The 20,180-nt window shown below is 43.9% G+C and overlaps 1 protein-coding gene, 2 non-coding genes and 1 pseudogene across 3 annotated transcripts; 3 read left to right on the forward strand and 1 right to left on the reverse strand.

Annotated features, from left to right (window-relative positions):
- Window positions 1-103: 103 nt before the first annotated feature.
- Window positions 104-175, forward strand: trnap-cgg (transfer RNA proline (anticodon CGG)). Its single transcript has one exon. It is a non-coding gene; the product is annotated as a tRNA-Pro (tRNA).
- Window positions 176-414: 239 nt separating this feature from the next.
- On the reverse strand, window positions 415-486 carry trnap-agg (transfer RNA proline (anticodon AGG)). Its single transcript has one exon. It is a non-coding gene; the product is annotated as a tRNA-Pro (tRNA).
- A 330-nt stretch (window positions 487-816) lies between these two features.
- LOC115163480 (52 kDa repressor of the inhibitor of the protein kinase) lies at window positions 817-5,218 on the forward strand. The gene is made up of 5 exons (XM_029715397.1): window positions 817-1,148; window positions 2,369-2,489; window positions 2,656-2,763; window positions 2,929-2,965; window positions 3,061-5,218. Exons 1-5 carry the CDS (start codon window positions 1,060-1,062, stop codon window positions 4,962-4,964), a joined length of 2,259 nt encoding a protein of 752 aa, XP_029571257.1. The 5' UTR covers window positions 817-1,059; the 3' UTR covers window positions 4,965-5,218.
- Window positions 5,219-16,804: 11,586 nt separating this feature from the next.
- Window positions 16,805-19,525, forward strand: LOC115162835 (protein Wnt-11-like; annotated as a pseudogene).
- The last annotated feature ends 655 nt before the right edge of the window (window positions 19,526-20,180 follow it).

The following is a 20,180-nucleotide window of genomic DNA, read 5'->3' on the forward strand; positions in this document are numbered from 1 at the left end:
TATGAACGTGATTTGTCGTTATTTTGGCCAAATCATGACTACGAGATAAATCAACTGAAACTTCTTACTTGATAAGAATGTTGATCAGCTTGTTCCATGCCGTGGCTCGTTGGTCTAGGGGTATGATTCTCGCTTCGGGTGCGAGAGGTCCCGGGTTCAAATCCCGGACGAGCCCAACTTTTTCAATTTGGAGAGCAAACGGTAGATGGAAATAGTTGAATGTTGTACCATAGCAACAACGTCGTAAAAATAGTTCATTTGGTGAAATTACATAGAATATAACAGCAATTTAACAATAACCTTTTCATGCCGCGAGTTCAATTTTCCATCGTTTTAACTCGTGCAAATGTATAGAGAAGTCACCATGATTCCATCCACAACGTTGACCCTTATTTAATTTCAGACATAAAAAGAGGGCTCGTCCGGGATTTGAACCCGGGACCTCTCGCACCCTAAGCGAGAATCATACCCCTAGACCAACGAGCCAGATTGAACATAAATGATACATGTTTATGATTTATTCACGCTTTTATCGAAGAACGTCTGTATTGGCTTTTTTTCATGAGCCTGAACTGTAGCGGTTTAAAATGTACTATACTTCGCATTTTATTTCCAACTGCCATGACTAACCATGTATATTTTTGCAATTTGGGGCACCTCTGATTCGAGTGTAATCAAATCTTTAGTGTAACGTTGAAGACAGAGCGGCCATCTGCACGCCTCTGTTCACGGGTTTTAGGCTGATCCGAGGTAAGTTTTGCTTTTAACCCTTACATTGTAAATGTAGAATGGTTGTCAGTTAGAACTGATCTTGGATCTGTGCGTAGAGAGAACGTCAATGAGCACGTGACGTGGCATACATTGTTTGTGGAATGGAAGCAGTTCGGTTTCCTCTTTCTCCTCTGATGAATCCTCCAGGCCACGCTTAGCACTGTTGCGCGTTTTTTTAGGTTATTTTAAAAGTAACAGGTAGCTAGCTTGTGTAATTGACATTATTTAAACGTAAAACATATTTATAAATACTAAATTGATTTGAAATTGAGTACACGTTTATGCACAATGCCCAATTTTTGCGCGGCTCCAAATTGCACCAGAAAGAGCACTCAATCCGATTTGGCATTTTTCAGGTTTCCAAGAGATCCAGAAAGGTATTACAAAGTTTGATCATCACAATATGAACCCCTACTTTTCTCGGGCAGTAATTAATTATACTATAGCTGGCTAAATATAGCTATGTTGTGTTCAGTAGCACGCTAGTCATCATAGCTAACTTTAGTATATGGGAAATGGCTAGCTAGTCTGCTTGTTAGCCTGCTTGTTAGCCTGCACTCTTGCAGCGAGCTAGGTGGTGTGTGTGTAGCTGTAAAGATAAGTTAGCCCCCATTTCATTCATGGTATTGATCCATCGTACCTCTAGTGAAACGATTGGGAAATATATACACCAGGTACCATTTAATTAGTGGTTCTCAAACTCTGGTCTTGGAGAGTGAATGGGCATGCTGGTTTTTGTTCCACCCCAGCACTAACACAGAAAAATTATCAATCAATCAATCAAATGTATTTATAAAGTCCTTACATCAGCTGATGTCACATAGTGCTGTACAGAAACCCAGCCTAAAACCCCAAACAGCAAGCAATGCAGGTATAGGAGCATGGTGGCTAGGAAAAACTCCCTAGAAAGGCCAGAATCTAGGAAGAAACTAAAGAGTAACCAGGCTATGAGGGGTGGCCGGTCCTCTTTTGGCTGTGCCGGGTGGAGATTATAATAGAACGTGGCCAAGATGTTCAAATGTTCATAGATGACCAGCAGGGTCAAATAATAATAATCACAGTGGTTGTCAAGGGTGCAACAGGTCAGCACCTCAGGAGTAAATGTCTTTTGGCTTTTCATAGCTGATCGTTCAGAGTATCTCTACCGCTCCTGCTGTCTCTAGAGAGTTGAAAACAGCAGGTGTCCCACATCCGGTGAACAGGTCAGGGTTCAATAGCTGCAGACAGAAGAGTTGAAACTGGAGCAGCAGCACGGCCAGGTGGACTGGGAACAGCAAGGAGTCATCAGGCCAGGTAGTCCTGAGGCATAGTCCTAGGGCTCAGGTCCTCCGAGAGAGAGAATTAGAGAGAGCATACTTAAATTCACACAGGACACCGGATAAGACAGGAGAAATACTCCAGATATAACAGACTGACCCTAGCCCCCCGACACATAAACTACTACAGCATAAATACTGGAGGCGGAGACAGGAGGGGTCGGGAGACACAATTAATCGTCGTCTTCAGTCTGGATCTTGATTATTTAAAACAAATAGTTTTCAGGTAACGAGGCCTATCAACAAAAAGCCAACTAACCCCTCCTAATATGTTTGTTCAGATGTAGGCTCTGGGTTGAGAACTGTCGCCGGGCCGATCTGGAGGCGAAAACATCAGACCAACTCAATAAACACTACAGACTGTGTGCCAAACACTTTGACCCGGCTATGGTTTGTAAAACAGTAAGTGTGTGTCAAACCACAAAGATCTTTGTTTGAAACATGTCTACCTCACTGAACAATCTCTCTTTGTAGAGATTATCATAATCTTACATTTGAGAGGTCTTGAGCAGTGTTTTGATATTCATGTATTTGAATAACTTGTTTTTTCTTCATTATTGTTTTTCAGAGCCCTTACAGAACAGTACTGAAGGATACTGCTATTCCAACCATATTTGATTTAACAAGCCACCTCAAAAATCCTCATAGCAGACATCGCAAGCGGATCAAAGAATTGGTATATCTTTTATTTTTTGCAAGAACTTTATATACTAGTGTTGCTTCAAAAAGGAACATTTTTGTGGACTACTACTGGCTTCATTTCTGTAGGTCTGTTTTCATTGTAATAGTAAATTGTCTAATAATAAATATTGTCTTATGTTTTAAATAATTGTTTTAACAGACTGAAGAAGACATAAGGAGAATTAAAGAGAGAAGATGTAAGTTGCATTGTTTTTGTTTGAAAGTATTGTTGTAGCCATACACCTGTTGAACATGAACTTATATCAAATTTCATTTTCTTGTTTCCTTGCAGTGGCATCCTCCATTGAACAGCTCCACTCAAAGAAAGACATTGAGGCAACCGAGGGTCAAGATGCCGCTGAGGAGGAAATCAAGCTGTCCGCAGAGGAGAAGGACTTCCGAGATTACCTGAGGTCTCTGTTTGAGATCGTTGTCATGCTAGGAAAGCAGAACATCCCATTGGAGACCAATGTCCCAGAAGGAGTAGAGAGAGATCCCAGTAATTTCCAGGCCTTACTGGAGTACCGCATTAATGCTGGAGATGAGGCTCTGAGGAGGCGGTTTGAGGCCACAGCAGTGAATGTGGAGTACCTCTCCGCGTCCCAGCAGAGCCAGCTCCTTGAAGTCTGCGAGGGCACTGTCAGAGAGGAGGTCCTCATGGAGGTGAGAGAGAGTCGTTTCTTCTCACTGGTCACAGGGGACCTGGTGGAGTTCGCTGGGGAGAGACACCTGCCTCTCTTCCTGCGGTTTGTAGACCAGTCCAATGCTCTCAGGGAGGAGTTCTTGGACTTTCTGCCGTTCGAGGGGGACGAGGCCTCACTGGTAGAGAAGCTGGAGACCCAGGTGACAGACGGGTGGGGGCTGAGAATGGAGGACTGCCGCGGCCAGGCCCATGTAGCCACCGGCACCTTCGCCACTAAGATGAAAGCTGTGGCAGTCGGACTGATGGGGAAGTACCCCATGGCAATGCACACGCCTTGTTCCACCTGCGCACTGAATATCCACCTGGCCAACAACCTTCCCTTCCCCAGCGTGCAGGTTGTCATGGCAACCCTGAGAAAGATTGATGTCTTCTTTAAGCAGTCTCCCTCTTTGCAGGCTGAGCTGGAGAGGGCCATCTCTGTTTACCACCAAGAAAATGATGAGAAGGCAGCCGAGCTGAAGGAGGCCTGTAGCTCTAACTGGACAGAGAAGCACAACGTGTTTGAACTGACTGTGGACCTGCTTGAGTCCCTCCTGCTGTGCATGGACTGCATTCGGGACAATGAGAATGTCAAGTTCCCTGATGCTGTAACTGGGGACGCCTACTCGATCGCAGAGACCCTGGCTGACTTTGAGTTCATTGTCACCTTGGTCATCCTGAAAAACGCTCTTTCTTTCACACGAGCCTTTGGCAAAAACCTGCAAGGGGAAGCCCTTGATGTGTTTTTTGCTGCCAACAGTCTAACAGCCGTCCTGCACTCTCTGAATGAAGTCTTCGACAACATTGAAGTCTACCATGAGTTTTGGTTTGAGGAGGCTATGAATCTGGCGGGTACCATGGAGATCCCAGTGAAGGTGCCTCGTCTGTTCCTCCGGAAGCACCGTTCGGCCGACGCAGGCGAGATCCCTCCAGAGACTTACTTCAAGGAGTACGTGACAGTCCCTGTGATCCGCGGCGTCATCGATGAGGTGGACGACATCTTCTCCCAGAGCAACCTCAAAGCCCTCAAGTGCCTGTCCCTGGTCCCTGCCATCATGGGCCAGATGAAGTTCAACACCTCAGAGGAGAACCATGCAGATGTGTACTGCAAGGACCTCCCCAACCCAGACACACTGCCCGCTGAGCTGCATTGCTGGAAGATCAAATGGAAGCACCGGAGCAAGGAGGTCCGCCTGCCCTCCACCATCCACGAGACACTTCAGCTGTCGGACGTCAAGTTCTTCCCCAACGTCAACTGCTTCCTGAAGGTCCTGACCACCTTGCCTGTCCTGATGCTGGAGGACAGCAACAGCTCTGAGACATCCAGGAAACGCCTGCAGACTTATCTCAGTGACACACCTATCAAACACAGGTGCAAGAGTCTGGCTGTGCTCCACATAAACTCTCACGTTAAGCATGACCTGGATGTCATGGTTGACAAATACTGCAGACTGTACCCTGAGGATGAGCCTGAACATGGGGTTGAGGCTGAGATCAGCACTGTGGTGATATAGGATATTAAGTTTGTTCAGTATAAGGGGACAAAATCAAATTAAAATTACATTCAAATGACATCTCCCTGTTGTATTATAGCTTTAGTGTTTGATAGGTTAATGTGAATTGTAACTGTAAAGTCTGAGTAAAATATGACCTCTAGACAAGGGTTATTTTGGGCATAATTGTGGAACATTTTGAGCATTAATATTGCCATTAAAAATGTTTCAAAAAAAGTATATTTATTTCTAATTAAATGCCATGTCTTGAATGATACTGCTCTTTATTTTATTGGAATTCATCATATGCATTTGTTGTTTTAGGCGTACAGCCTATTAACTATAGGCTACCACAATAACTTGAGGGTAAATATGTATTTGTCATCATTATTTGCAAGTCTGTTTTATAACAACTTTACAAAAAAGGTTATACCATTTCCCTCCTTTATGCTACAAGCACAAGTCTACCAGTTACTGTGACCTGCCCATGACCTCGCGTAGAGGCGGGAAAATGATCCCAAGATACTGTAATGATATAATGTTGCAATTTTACCGTAGTCTACGTTATTGCTAGGATGTCCGAGTGTTGTCTTGAAATTATTTGGGAAAATCCACAAGAGGGCAGTCCAATCTCAAAAGTCTCAAAGTACATTTCGTCATCTCGAAAGAGCCATAGGCCTAGTAATGGCGTCTTTTTGTAGGCACTAATTCCGCAATGGTTCGTTGGACAAAGCCTATGGGGAAAATAATGGCGTTTTTTAAAAATATAAACACCGACAATAAGATCTGTGGTAAATTCATGAAGGTCATGTTAACGGACTGATATTATCGCACAGAACAGAAGCTCTCATAAACCTTGTGTTAAACTCTGACCTTATCTTTGGCATTTATCCCAAAACACTGCTTTTCGCTTTAATTTTCCCCATAGGAGTTGTTGAATGAACCAGAGACAACTCATTTCCGTTTTTTAGGACTACAACTGGCGAGATGGTAAATTGATACACATTATTGCAGGCAAAATTACCTGTTGGAAACAATTCTGATAACAAGAATTTGTAATATGTCTTGGTAACAACCTTAATATGGTGTTTTAGTTTGTCATCACTTAATTGGGCGAGAGTTATACATATGGAGCCAGTTGACAGCTTTTTCTGTTTGGTATGTCTGACATCACACGAAGCCAAGAACTACGCGGGCACAACTGTGAGCTCCAAATACGTTCACTTTTTAAATGGGATGCAAGCAGGTCAAGCAAGACAGTTCATTCTAGCGATTCAGTGAACCGTTCATTTCCCACCGGTTTTATTTTCTGTCTACAGAGGAAAGTAAATTAGGAGGATATCTATCTAAATGTTTTCCTGGTGGAGGAAATCCACAGTAAGGTAGGAAGCAGCATTGTTATTTGGGTAGATTAAAAAAGATTGCAGATAACAAATGATTATCGATGCTAAAATGTACACTCCAGGATTTATTCTGGTAATAAGAACAAAATTATGAACTTAATTGTGGAATTTGTTTTTGTATCCATATTTGAGCAGAAAAAATAAGTAAACAGGCACAAACAAGACATGTTCTATGATATTGAAATTAACCACACTTTTTTAAAGATTCAACGCTGACTTCTGGAATAACAATGAAAAGCTACCAACACTGTTCTGTCAGTTCCTCCACATCACCTTCCTCAAACTATGCACTGGAATCAAGTGGCTGTAAGCAAATCAATTATTCTCACTAGCTCTATGCAACTTTCTAACTAATCGTCATCCTGATAGGCAACTACTTGTAACATGGTGGGAAGCTTCAGATAAAATATTTTATTATTGTTCATGTATATCAGGGGTTAGCCCGCGGACCAATATATATAAAATATATACAATACCAGTGAAAAGTTTGGACACCTACTCCTACTTTTTCTTTATTTTTACTATTTTCTACATTGTAGAACAATAGTGAAAACATCAAAACTATGAAATAACACATATGGAATCATGTAGTTACCAAAAAAATGTAAAACAAATCAAAATATATTTTATATTTGAGATTCTTCAAAGTAGCCACCCTTCATGAGAGCTTTGCACACTCTTGGCATTCTCTCAACCAGCTTCACCTGGAATGCTCTTCCAACAGTCTTGAAGGAGTTCCCACATATGCTGAGCACTTGTTGGCTGCTTTTCTTTCACTCTACAGTCCAACTCATCCCAAACCATCTCAATTGGGTTTAGGTCAGGTGATTGTGGAGGCCATGTCATCTGATGCAGCACTCCATCACTCTCCTTATTGGTCAAATAGCCCTTACAGAGCCTTGAGGTGTGTTGGGTCATTGTCCTGTTGAAAAACAAATCATAATCCCACTAAGCGCAAACCAGATGGGATGGTGTATTGCTGCAGAATGCTGTGGTAGCCATGCTGGTTAAGTGTGCCTTGAATTCTAAATAATTCACAGACAGTGTCACCAGCAATGCACCATCACACCTTCTCCTCCATGCTTCATGGTGAGAACCACACATGCGGAGATCATCCGTTCACCTACTCTGCGTCTCACAAAGACACGGCGGTTGGAACCAAACATCTCAAATTTAGACTCATCAGACCAAAGGACAGATTTCCACTTGTCTAATGTCCATTGCTTGTGTTTCTTGGCCCAAGCAAGTCTCTTCTTATTGGTGTCCTTTAGTAGTGGTTTCTTTGTAGCTATTTGACCATGAAAACCTGATTCACGCAGTCTCCTCTGAACAGTTGATGTTGAGATGTGTCTGTTACTTGAACATTGTGAAGCATTTATTTGGGCTGCAATTTCTGAGGCTGGTAACTCTAATGAACTTATCCTCTGCAGCAGAGGTAACTGGGTCTTCCTTTCCTATGGCGATCATCATGAGAGCCAGTTTCATCATAGTGCTTGAAGGTTTTTGAGACTGCACTTGAAGAAACTTTAAAAGTTCTTGAAATTGTCCGCATTGACTGGCCTTCATGTCTTAAAGTAATGATGGACTGTCGTTTCTCTTGGCTTATTTGAGCTGTTCTTGCCATAATATGGACTTTAATACTTTTACCAAATAGGGCTATTTATTTATTTTTATTTCACCTTTATTTAACCAGGTCGGCCAGTTGAGAACAAGTTCTCATTTACAACTGGTCCCGTGTGGCTCAGTTGGTAGAGCATGGTGTTTGCAACGCCAGGGTTGTGGGTTTGATTCCCACGGGGGAAAATGTATGAAATGTATGCATTCACTACTGTAAGTTGCTCTGGATAAGAGCGTCTGCTAAATGACTAAAATGCAAAAAAAATGCAAATCAATTTATAACTGCGACCTAGCCAAGATAAAGCAAAGCAGTGTGACAAAAACAACAACACGGAGTTACACATAAACAAACGTACAGTCAATAACACAATAGAAAAATCTATGTACAGTGTGTGCAAATGTAGAAGAGTAGGGAGGTAAGGCAATAAACAGGCCATAGAGGCAAAATAATTACAATTTAGCATTAAACACTGGTGTATTAGATGTGCAGATGATGATGTGCAAGTAGAGATACTGTGGTGCAAAAAAGAGCAAGAAGATAAATAACAATATGGGGATGAGGTAGTTGGGTGTGCTATTTACAGATTGGCTGTGCACAGGTACAGTGATCGGTAAGCTGCTCTGACAGCTGATGCTTAAAGTTAGAGAGGGAGATATAAGTCTCCAGCTTCATTGATTTTTGCAATTCGTTACAGTCATTGGCAGCAGAGAACTGGAAGGAAAGGCGGCCAAAGCAGGTGTTAGCTTTGGCGATGACCAGTGAAATATACCTGCTGGAGCGCGTGCTACGGGTGGGTGTTGCTATGGTGACCAGTGAGCTGAGATAAGGCGGGGCTTTACCTAGCAAAGACTTATAGATGACCTGGAGCCAGTGGGTTTGGCGACGAATATGTAGTGAGGGCCAGCCAACAAGAGCATACAGGTCGCGTTGGTGGGTAGTGTATGGGGCTTTGGTGACAAAACGGATGGCACTGTGATCGACTACATCCAGTTTGCTGAGTAGAGTGTTGGAGGTTATTTTGTAAATGACATCACCGAAGTCAAGGATCGGTAGGATAGTCAGTTTTACGATGGTATGTTTGGCAGCATGAGTGAATGGGGCTTTGTTGCAAAATAGGAAGCCGATGCTAGATTTAATTTTTGATTGGAGATGCTTAATGTGAGTCTGGAAGGAGAGTTTACACTCTAACCAGACACCTAGGTATTTGGAGTTGTCCACATATTCTAAGTCAGAACCGTCCAGAGTAGTGATGCTAGTAGTAATGCATTTAAAAGCAGTTGGAGACCACGGAAGGAGTGTTGTATGGCATTGAAGCTCATTTGGAGGTTTGTTAACATAGTGTCCAAAGAAGGGCCAGATGTATACAGAATGGTGTCGTCTGCGTAGAGATGGATCAGAGAATCCCCAGCAGCAAGAGCGACATCATTGATATCTACAGAGAAAAGAGTCAGCCTGAGAATTGAACCCTGTGGCACCCCCATAGAGACTGCCAGAGGTCCAGACAACACGCCCCCCATTTTGACAAACTGAACTCTATCTAAGAAGTAGTTGGTGAACCAGGCGAGGCAGTCATTTGAGAAACCAAGGCTATTGAGTCTATCTTCTGTATACCTTGTCTCAACACAACTGATTGGCTCAAACACAGTTTTTCCCAATTGTTTACACATTAAAATTGGAACTTGAAATGCAATCAACGAAACCTGAAACTCATGTACCAAATCCCTAAACCAAGTCTGCAAAATTGCAAGCACAATTCCTGCTTTACACTCAGTTTTCAAATCTATATCACACTTTTTGCAAAACACAGAATACAGTTCTCTATATTAGGCACAACATTCAAAATTAAAATCTCTGCCAAGCTCTATACACCAATTGGCAACACCCACTCCTCACAGGTGTAAACACTAGTTGCTGAATTGTTCACTTAGAAATCAGAGCTTTAGCACTATAAAAGGCCACAGATGAGCTCTCCTGTTTTGGAGGAAAATGGAAGTCAATGGTGATGCAAGAGCTAGAGGTGAAGGAGTGAGAATCAGAAGAGCAAGAGGAGGATGAGGAAGGACAGTTGTCTCAGATGAGATCAGGGCCACATTGGTTGACCATGTGCTCAACCATGGATTGAGTATGAGGGAGGCTGGGTAGAGAGTTCAGCCCAACCTGAGCAGCTACACGGTTGCATCTATCATCCGTACATTCAGAAATGACAACCGGTAAGTTACCTACCATATACACTATGCTCTTTATGTATGTATACTGTAGTATACTGCAGTCCGACATATCAGTAGGCCTATGTTACTCAGTGATTGTTGGACAATGTTACAGTAATGTAATTTCATACTGAAAGAAAATAGATTATTTTAGCTTACTGTAACCAATCATATCATATTTGTGGATCTTCTACAGAACTGAGAGCTGGCCAGGCCATGGTGGAAGACACTGGCTGTTCACACAGGAGACTGCTATTGTGAACATGGTGGTGGCAAACAAAACCATTAGATAATGAGAAATCCAGAACCACATAATTGCAGACAACACAACATTCAATAACATTCACCAGGTGGGCTTGTCTACATTGGACTGTGTATTACAGCGCAACCGAATCCAGATGAAACAGGTTTACAGGGTGCCATTTGAGTGAAACTCAGAGAGGGTTAAAGAACAGCACTATGAATATGTGCAAGTAATGACTATACTGTGAATTTACTATCATATCAGCACTGTATAGACACATTACAGTACTATAATCCAGTGTATTGTGCCTCACCGTATTGATTGCTCTAGGTCTATGTCATATGTTGTCTTGTTGTCTGTTTCAGAGAGTCTTGGAGCTGGATGCCGCTGCAATTCAGCACATTTATATTTACATTGATGAGGCTGGCTTCAACCTAGCCAAAAGAAGGATACGGGGACGGAACATTATTGGCCACCGTGCCATTGTGAATGTCCCTGGACGGCATGGAGGGAATATCACCATGTGCGCAGCCGTTAGCCTTCAAGGCATCCTCCATCACCATGCCAACCTTGGTCCCTACAACACCGCCCTTCTCATCACATTCCTGGACACATTACATGGCATCCTCATTCCAGCCGAGCAGAGGGGTGGACCAGAGCAGCCCAGGTATGTTGTCATCTGGGACAACGTGGGTTTCCACCGGGCTGATCTGGTCCGCAGCTGGTTCATCGACCACCCACAATTTATTGTTCTCTACCTCCCACCATATTCCCCATTCCTAAACCCAATTGAAGAGTTTCTTCGGCATGGCGATGGAAGGTGTATGACCGCTATCCCCTCGCACACATGCCTCTTCTCCAGGCAATGGAGGATGCATGCGGTGAAGTTATTGTGGGGGCTTTCGGCGGCTGTATCCGTCACTCTAAAAGATTCTTTCCCCGCTGTTTAGCCAGAGAGAACATGGCTTGTGATGTAGATGAGGTGCTGTGGCCAGACCAAAATAGGAGGCAGGATGCAGCCTCATGTCTTTTTTCTTACATTTTTCATGTGTTTTTGTCTTTTTGTGGTTAGAGTTTTGAAAGAATGAGACACTTTCATTTTTATATTTGTACAGAAAAACCTTTATCTTACTGAATGTTTTTCCTGGTTTTCTCCTGTTGGGTATGGAAAGTATTACATACAAAACACAAGTGTTCAAAAATACCTAATTTTGGAAATAAATGACAATGTTTTTGTTACTGTATTGCATTTGTGTGTGTTTATGTATGTATTTTTGAGTAGGTATACATTACTGTAACAATATTTTACAACCAGCTACAGTGTAACACTGAAAATGCAAAAGGCATAAACCTACTCATGGGCTATTCATAGTAGTGTTTTGTGTTGAGCACATCAGTGTGTTGTTGGTTGGTAGACAGCTCTATTCATATGATGCGTGTGTGTCATTTTGATGCAAAAAAAAACATTTTGGAAAGAGAACAGTTTTGACTCCAGTGTTTGCTTTTGCTAGAGATTTGTAGAGTTTTGCATTTTGTGGTTTTGTGTTTAGAGTTTTGGGAAAATGGGCCAAAGATTCAGCAAACGTGTGGAAACAATTGTGGAAAACTGTAAGAAGGAAAGAAATTCCACTATTTTACTTTTAACAAGGCACACCTGTTAATTGAAATGCATTCCAGGTGACTTCCTCGTGAAGCTGGTTAAAATAATGCCAAGAGTGTGCAAAGCTGTCATTAAGGCAAATGGTGGCTACTTTGAAGAATCTCAAATCTAAAATATATTTTGATTTGTTTAAGACTTTTTTTGCTTACTACATGATTCCATATGTTATTTCAGAGTTTTGATGTCTTCGCTATTATTCTACAATGTAGAAAATAGTAAAAATAAAGAAAAACCCTTGAATGAGTAGGTGTGTCCAAACTTTTGACTGGTACTTAATATGTTTTATGCAGATAAAATAGGAACTCAGTCGGCGTCTCAATTTACTGTTGAGAGTTAGAATAATAGAACACACAAGGTGCAATTTAGAAATGAGGTTGTACATCAGCAGTCACTCAATTAGCCAATGTCAGCAATTTTTTTGTAGATTGGTCAAATTAGTCTAGCAGCCAGTGAACTAAACTTGTAAGCATGGTCGAATTACCAACCGTGGTGGGGCCCATTGATCATCAGTTATCATATTAAAAACGTCCTACACCCTATGGCAAAATGTGTAGAATTGCAGGAAATTAACTGTAAAACTGCACATTTTTCTCCCCGCTGTCACGTCCTGACCAGTAAAAGAGGTTGTTTGTTATTGTAGTTTGGTCAGGGCGTGGCAGGGGGTGTTTGTTTTATGTGTTTCTATGTTTAGGGTTTTTGTTTGACCTTCAATTGGAGGCAGCTGTTTCTTGTTGCCTCTGATTGGAGGTCCTATTTAGTAGAGGTTTTTCAGCTTGTGTTTGTGGGTGGTTGTTTTCAGTCTAGTGTTTTTGTACCTGACGGAACTGTGAAGCTGTCGTTTGTTTTTTTGTTTTGTTTACATGTTCAATAAAAGTTAAAAATGAGCACTCAACCCGCTGCGCCTTGGTCTACTCCCTTCGACGGCCGTTACAGAACCACCCACCACAAGATGACCAAGCAGCGGGGATTGGAGCACCGGCCTGAAGGATGGACCTGGCAGAAGGAACGGCCCAGTCCAGTTACGGGAGCACGGGAGCCTGAGAGGCAGCCCCCAATTATTTTTTTTGGGGGGGGCACACGGGGAGTTGGGCAGAGTCAGGCAATAGACCTGAACCAACTCCTCGTGCTTATTATGGGGAGCATCGAGTCAAGAAAGCACCGAGCTATGGGGAAATGCGCACTGTAGTGAGAAGAAGCATTCAAAGGCCGGTGCGGTCGGTGGAAGCTCCTCAGCGTGGCCAGGGTACATTGAGCACTCAGCCAGGAAGGCTTGTGCAGGCTGTGCGCTCCAGACCTCCAGTGCGTCAGCCTAGTCCAGTTCGTCCTGCTCCCGCTCCTCGCACTAGCCCTGAGGTGCGTGTTTCCAGTCTGGTGCCTCCAAAGCCAGCACCATGCACCAGGCCTCCAGTGCATCAGCCCAGTCCAGTACGCCCTGTTCCCGCTCCTCGCACTAGCCTTGGGGTGCGTGTCTCCAGTCTGGTACCTCCAGTACTAGCCCCAAGCACCAGGCCTCCAGTGCGTCAGCCCAGTCCAGCTCGTCCTGCTCCTGCTCCTCGCACTAGCCTTGGGGTGCGTGTCTCCAGTCTGGTACCTCCAGTACCAGCCCCATGCATCAGGCTTCCAGTGCGCATTCCCTGTCCAGGACTTCCGGCAACAGTGCCCCGTCCAGAGTGTCCGGCAACAGTGCCCCGTCCAGAGTGTCCGGCAACAGTACCCCGTCCAGAGTGTCCGGCAACAGTGCCCTGTCCAGAGTGTCCAGCAACAGTTCCCCGTCCAGAGTGTCCAGCAACAGTTCCCCGTCCAGAGTGTCCGGCAACAGTGCCCGTCCAGAGTGTCCGGCAACAGTGCCTCGTCCAGAGTGTCCGGCAACACTGCCCCGTCCAGAGCTTCCGGTGACAGTACGCTGTCTAGAGATGGCCCACAGTCCGGAGCCAGCAGAGATGGCCCTCCAGTCCGGAACCGGCGCAGCCAGAGTCGCCCTTCAGTCCGGAACCGGCGCAGCCAGAGTCGCCCTCCAGTCCGGAACCGGCGCAGCCAGAGTCGCCCTCCAGTCCGGAACCGGCGCAGCCAGAGTCGCCCTCCAGTCCAGAACCGGCGCAGCCAGAGTCGCCCTCCAGTCCGGAGCTCCCAGAGTCGCGCTTCAGCCCGAGGTCTCCAGCGGGGGTGGACAGGTTAGGTTGGGGACTAAGGCCAGAGCCTGAGCCACCTCCATAGGAGGAGGATTGGGGAGGGGGGGTGTAGCACGGGAGCCGTCGGTGACGGTAGCCACCCTCCCTTCCCTCCCTTTAGTATAGGATTATTTTTGTTTTGGGGTTTATTTTTTTGTGTTTATTTTTTTGTGTGAGGTGCATCCGGGGTCTGCACCTTTGGGGGGGGGGTACTGTCACGTCCTGACCAGTAAAAGAGGTTGTTTGTTATTGTAGTTTGGTCAGGGCGTGGCAGGGGGTGTTTGTTTTATGTGTTTCGGGGGTTTTGGTATATGTTCTATGTTAGTATATTTCAATGTCCGTGTCTAGTTTTTCTATTTCTATGTTTAGGGTTTTTGTTTGACCTTCAATTGGAGGCAGCTGTTTCTTGTTGCCTCTGATTGGAGGTCCTATTTAGTAGAGGTTTTTCAGCTTGTGGTTGTTTTCAGTCTAGTGTTTTTGTACCTGACGGAACTGTGAAGCTGTCGTTCGTTTTTTGTTTTGTTTACGTGTTCAATAAAAGTGAAAAATGAGCACTCAACCCGCTGCGCCTTGGTCTACTCCCTTTGACGGCCGTTACACCCACCCCATGGCAAAATAAATAGAATTGCATGAAATTAGTTATAAAATTGCTAAATCTTCTCTACGCAAAATGTGCAGAATTGCAGGAAATGAACTTTAAAACATTAAATTGTTCTCTGCGTTGTCACGAGAGGGATAGTTAAAATGTTTTGCTCTCAAGGTGGGGGGTATGGATATGGATACACAGTCACACGAGCCACTGCTGCCGCTCATGATAAATTCATTTATTTTGTCGTCCCCCCCATACCAAAGTTGCCCATCCCAGATGTACATATGCATTTGATTTAATGACGTTTCTAATTAATTGGAGAATCCCATTGAAAAAGTTGTATAGAATGCTGAATTGTCTCTGTAAGTGTTCAGGAGAATACCAGATGTGAGTTGAAGCGAGGGGCTAAACTACCCTGAACCCTGCCAATGTAGAACAGATCCTCTTAAATCAGGTTTAACACCCCTGTTGACTGTTATCTGGGTCTGGACACCACCCTCTGAAACTAGATCCTGGACTTCCTGACCGGCAGACCACAGGCTGTGAGGATTGGCAACAACACCTCCTCCACACTGACTCTTAACACATGGGCCCCCCAGGTCCTCAGCCCTCTGCTGTATGCCCTGTTCACCCACGGCCACGTGGCTTTGCACGACACCAACTCCATCAAGTTTGCTGACGACATCACGGTTGTAGGCCTGATAACCAACAACGATGAGTCCATATCAACGAGACTGCAGTAGAGAGTCACGAGTTTTACATGTTTAGGGATCCACATCACCGAGGACTTGTCGTGGACCAACCACCACTCTTGTCAATAGGGCGCAACAGCGTCTCTACTCCCTAAGGTGGCTGAAGGTATTTGGCATGACGCCCTGGGTCCTCTCCCACCCATCCAGGACATCTACTCAAAAAGGGATGCGAGGAAGACATGCAGCATCATCAAGGACCCCCACCCCAGCCCCAACCTGTGCTCACTTACTGTCGGGCAGATGGTATCTGAGCATGAGGTCTGATACCAACAGGCTCAGAGACAGTTTCTATCTACAAGCCATCAGACTGCTGAACACTTGAACTGGACTGACCACCTGTTCTGATTCTCCGCACCTTAGCACAAATGCACTCACTCATGCACACACCCACACAGACACAGACACACACACACACACACACACACACACACACACACACACACACACACACACACACACACACACACACACACACACACACATACATATACTGTTCATTCATGCTACACACACATCACAACTGCTGCTACCAGACTCTTATTATACTGCTCAGTTTATACACTGCCCCATATCCCCCACTTCCCCAATACACGTGTAAATATTGGACTATAAATTGTGCCTTCCTGTATTATACTTATGCTAAAGGTTTATTATATTCTACTGAGCCATTTACTTTATGTATTCTTATATTTTATTATTTCTTATTGTTGTTGCATTGTCGAGAAGAAACCTGCAAGTAAGCATTTCATTAGACAATGTATACCATGCGTATCCAGTACATACGACTAATAAAAACTTGAAACTGTCACGCCCTGACCTGAGAGAGCCTTTTTATGTCTCTATTTAGGTTTGGTCGGGGTGTGATTTGGGTGGGCATTCTATGTCCTTTTTTCTATGTTTTTGTATTTCTTTGTTTTGGCCTGGTATGGCTCTCAATCAGGGACAGCTGTACATCGTTGTCACTGATTGGGAGCCATACTTAGGCAGCCTGTTTTCCTTTGGGGTTTTGTGGGTAGTTGTTTCTGTTGTGTGGTTTGCACCTGACAGAACTGTTGGCGTTTGTTTGTTTCTTATGTTCAAGTGTTTTGTATTATTAAATCTTCAATGTGAACACTCACCATGCTGCATCTTGGTCCCCTCTTTCAGATGATCGTTACAGAAACTTGAAACTTGAGCTGGTGTCTCTCCTCCTCATAGGGCTCTATCCCAGTTGTCCTTCAATGAGGGCCAGCCAGAGTTGCAGGCAGCTACAAGGTCTGGTGTCCTCTCAGAGGCAGCTGTGCCGCAGCCACCTGGAGCTCATGCCCACCGTCATCAACACTGCACAACAGGTGAAGAGAATCTGCCAGGATACATTCAGTGACATGCGCTGGAACTGCTCCTCTGTAGCATAAGGGCCAATGTTTCCTGCAGACCTCAGCAGAGGTAGAATTCCACATTTCCAATCCTTTAAAGCATCCTTCCATCCTTCCACATTTTAGTTTATTGTTTTTCCCTCTCTTTCACTTATCACTGCTTTTTCTTGTTTTTCCTTCATCCATGATTATTTATTCTTAAGCTCTATGTTCATGCCTGCCTGCATGCATGGCTTTTGCACTTTGTGTGGGAGTTGGATGGCATATCATCTTATAAAAATAGTTTCCATTGCCTTAGCAGCTTGGTAGTGAGATGAAGTTGGTATCTCAGGAGACCTAGTACTTGCATATCTTGGGATGGGTCGTTCTGTTTTTTTTATTTTATGGCCCCTGTGTATTCTGGTCATAACTGAACTATGCCACTCCTACCAGTGCTGTTTTTTTATTTTATTTGTATTTATTTATTTATTTTATTTCACCTTTATTTAACCAGGTAGGCAAGTTGAGAACAAGTTCTCATTTACAACTGCGACCTGGCCAAGATAAAGCAAAGCAGTTCGACACATAACACAGAGTTACACATGGAGTAAAACAAACATACAGTCAATAATACAGTAGAAAAATAAGTCTATATACAATGTGAGCAAATTCTTTTTTTTTTGTAAGATAAGTTTGGAGAATAACCCTCTTATTGTATTTAGGGCACAGAAACATCACTAAAAACATTGAAGTACCTCTAAGAGCACACAAAACTCCTTCTGTTGATCTGAAATATGTTTCATGAACCAGCGAGGCTGGGTTTCCCTATGCCCTGTCTGCACCAGCTCTCTCCCATGCCCTATCCCAGAGCTGCTCCACTGGGGCGCTGCGCTCGTGCTCGTGTGGCGTGAACCCAAGCAGTAGCTCTGAACCTGCCCTCCGCTGGGGTGGCTGTCCTAACAACCTGCACTACGGCCTCCACATGGGAGCAACGTTCCCTGACACACCCATGAAAGCCAAGAGGTCACGACCCCAGGCCAGCACACTAATGCACTGCCACAACAGTGAAGTGGGCAGAAAGGTAACACTGGCATATTTATTTTCGTGTTGTGATTTATAGTACTATTCATCTAGCAATTTACAAAATGTTACAGTATGGTTTAGTACTTGGTATTTACAAAGGAAATTGAAGTCAAGTGTCTTGTGGAAGGGAACAACAGCTACAGTATGGTCACCCTAAGAGTTACATGTTCAAGTTTTTCAAAGGAACAGTTGAGAAACAAGGGACATTGATAACCTTTGACTGATTGTGTGTGTTTCAGGCTTTGAGTGAGGCTCTGCAGGTGGTGTGTAAGTGTCACAACGTGTCTGGCTCCTGCTCAGTCAGGACCTGCTGGAGAGGTCTGCAGGACCTGAAGCTGGTTGCCAAAGCTCTGAAGACTAAGTACCTGTCTGCCACTAAGGTGATCCCGCGGTCCGTGGGGGTTAGGACGCAGCTAGTGCCTCGAGATATTGGCATTCGGCCAATCAGAGACAGCGAGCTGGTGTATCTACAGAGCTCACCCCGACTTCTGCACAGAGGATGCCAAGATGGGCTCACTGGGTACTCCACTCATGTTAGTGTCCAGTCAGTAGTAACCTTCAGGGCCAAACATTAACTTGGTGTGTAATAAGTTACATGACAAAATTTGGGAATTTGTACACCGCTGTCTACAACCTTAACTCAAATGCATTAAGCCAGGTGTCAGTTGGAAATATTTTAGCTGCTTGTTTCTTCTTTTCTCCATAGACAATGCAACGAGACGTCGAGTGGCAGTGACAGCTGTGATCTGATGTGCTGTGGTCGAGACCACAGTCCTTACACAGAGTGGCTGGTGGAGAAATGCCACTCCAGGTTCCACTGGTGCTGCTACGTGAGCTGTAGGACATGTCACAGGACAGTGGAGAGACACATTTGCATGTGAACTAACCAACTCTTCATCTTAACCCAGGCTTCTCCAGGATTGAAATCAAAGAACTGTACCAACAATGTTTTTACTTTCAGCTCTTGCCTAATATAAATTCTGACGAAGAACATTCATTACATTTTAGAATATTTGTATCACTGGGTATTCTATGAATATTGCCAGGGATGTGTGTTTATAAAGAATTATTCATATACTGCTGTTATACCATCAATATAATTTATTAGCATGCATCTATGATGTATTGACTATATCTTTGTGGGAATGGAAATCCCTCAGGAATCCCTAAAGGGTATATAATGTTTGACTTATGGTTTTATGTGGAACAGTTGAAACAGGAATTTAAGAGGGTTTCAGGGATCTGCACCTCTCTTATCTGTAGGATGATGAAGTGTTTAATACAGAAGGTCTCATTTTATACTCCTTTTTGTAACCTGCGCAGTATTTGGCAGATGTCTGTGACTGGAAGACTGGGAACTTCTGTAGCAAGTATACAGCAGAGTATTTGCTAGGACTTAGCTGCCACTAGGCTACAAAAACAAACTTAATATACTATTTGAAAAACTTGTCGTTTGTATGCAGAATTTAAATATATCACACAGTATGTTGTATATAAAAAAACAATAAAGTGTATTTGGCAACATTTCTGTTTTATTTTCTAATCCAAATATCTACATGGGTGTAATGATGGGGCGGTGAGTCGGAAGCAGGTGCAGGTGAAACGTTTTATTAAAACAACAAAACTAAGAACACGACACTAACATAAGGCAATACGCTGAGACACAAGAACAATACCAACTGGTGAGTGAACCTGGGAGAGTGACATATAAAGGGGAGGGAATGATGAAGGTAATGGAGTCCAGGTATGAATCATAATGATTCACAGGTGTGCGTAATGATGAATCCCAGGACCGGTGGTTAGTACTCTGGTGATTGTACACCGGAGGGGAGGAGCAGGAGCAGACGTGACAATGGGACTATTTTTTAGTCTATTAGCATCAGTTTTATTTGGAGTCAGTGAAAAGGAATAAGGCATTTTTACTCTAATAGCTGCTGGCTTCTATTGCAGTCTTGGAGCTCCCCTCTGTACTCCTTTGCAACCAGAGGTCTTCTCTGACACAGGCTGTAAATTATTTTCATGGACACCACCACTACACAAGTGATCCCTTCCATGAACAAAAGATGGTTATATGTGGAACATCTGTCAGACATATTCCACACCAGATCAGAGAGCTACATAACATATGCCTACTCAAACCACTGTTGGCTAAACAATTTCGTAGTAAAGTCAAGTGCCA

This window comes from Salmo trutta, chromosome 26, assembly GCF_901001165.1.
Source record: "Salmo trutta chromosome 26, fSalTru1.1, whole genome shotgun sequence".
In the NCBI taxonomy this organism is placed as follows: domain Eukaryota; kingdom Metazoa; phylum Chordata; class Actinopteri; order Salmoniformes; family Salmonidae; genus Salmo; species Salmo trutta.

What these genes read in the sequence shown, in the direction of transcription:
- LOC115163480 (XM_029715397.1), top strand. Translation starts at nt 1,060, where the DNA reads ATGCCCAATTTTTGCGCGGCTCCAAATTGCACCAGAAAGAGCACTCAA. An exon ending in GCAAGCGGATCAAAGAATTG is followed by an intron (nt 2,764 to 2,928) that starts GTATATCTTTTA and finishes TTGTTTTAACAG; the next exon opens with ACTGAAGAAGACATAAGGAG. An exon ending in GAGAATTAAAGAGAGAAGAT is followed by an intron (nt 2,966 to 3,060) that starts GTAAGTTGCATT and finishes GTTTCCTTGCAG; the next exon opens with TGGCATCCTCCATTGAACAG.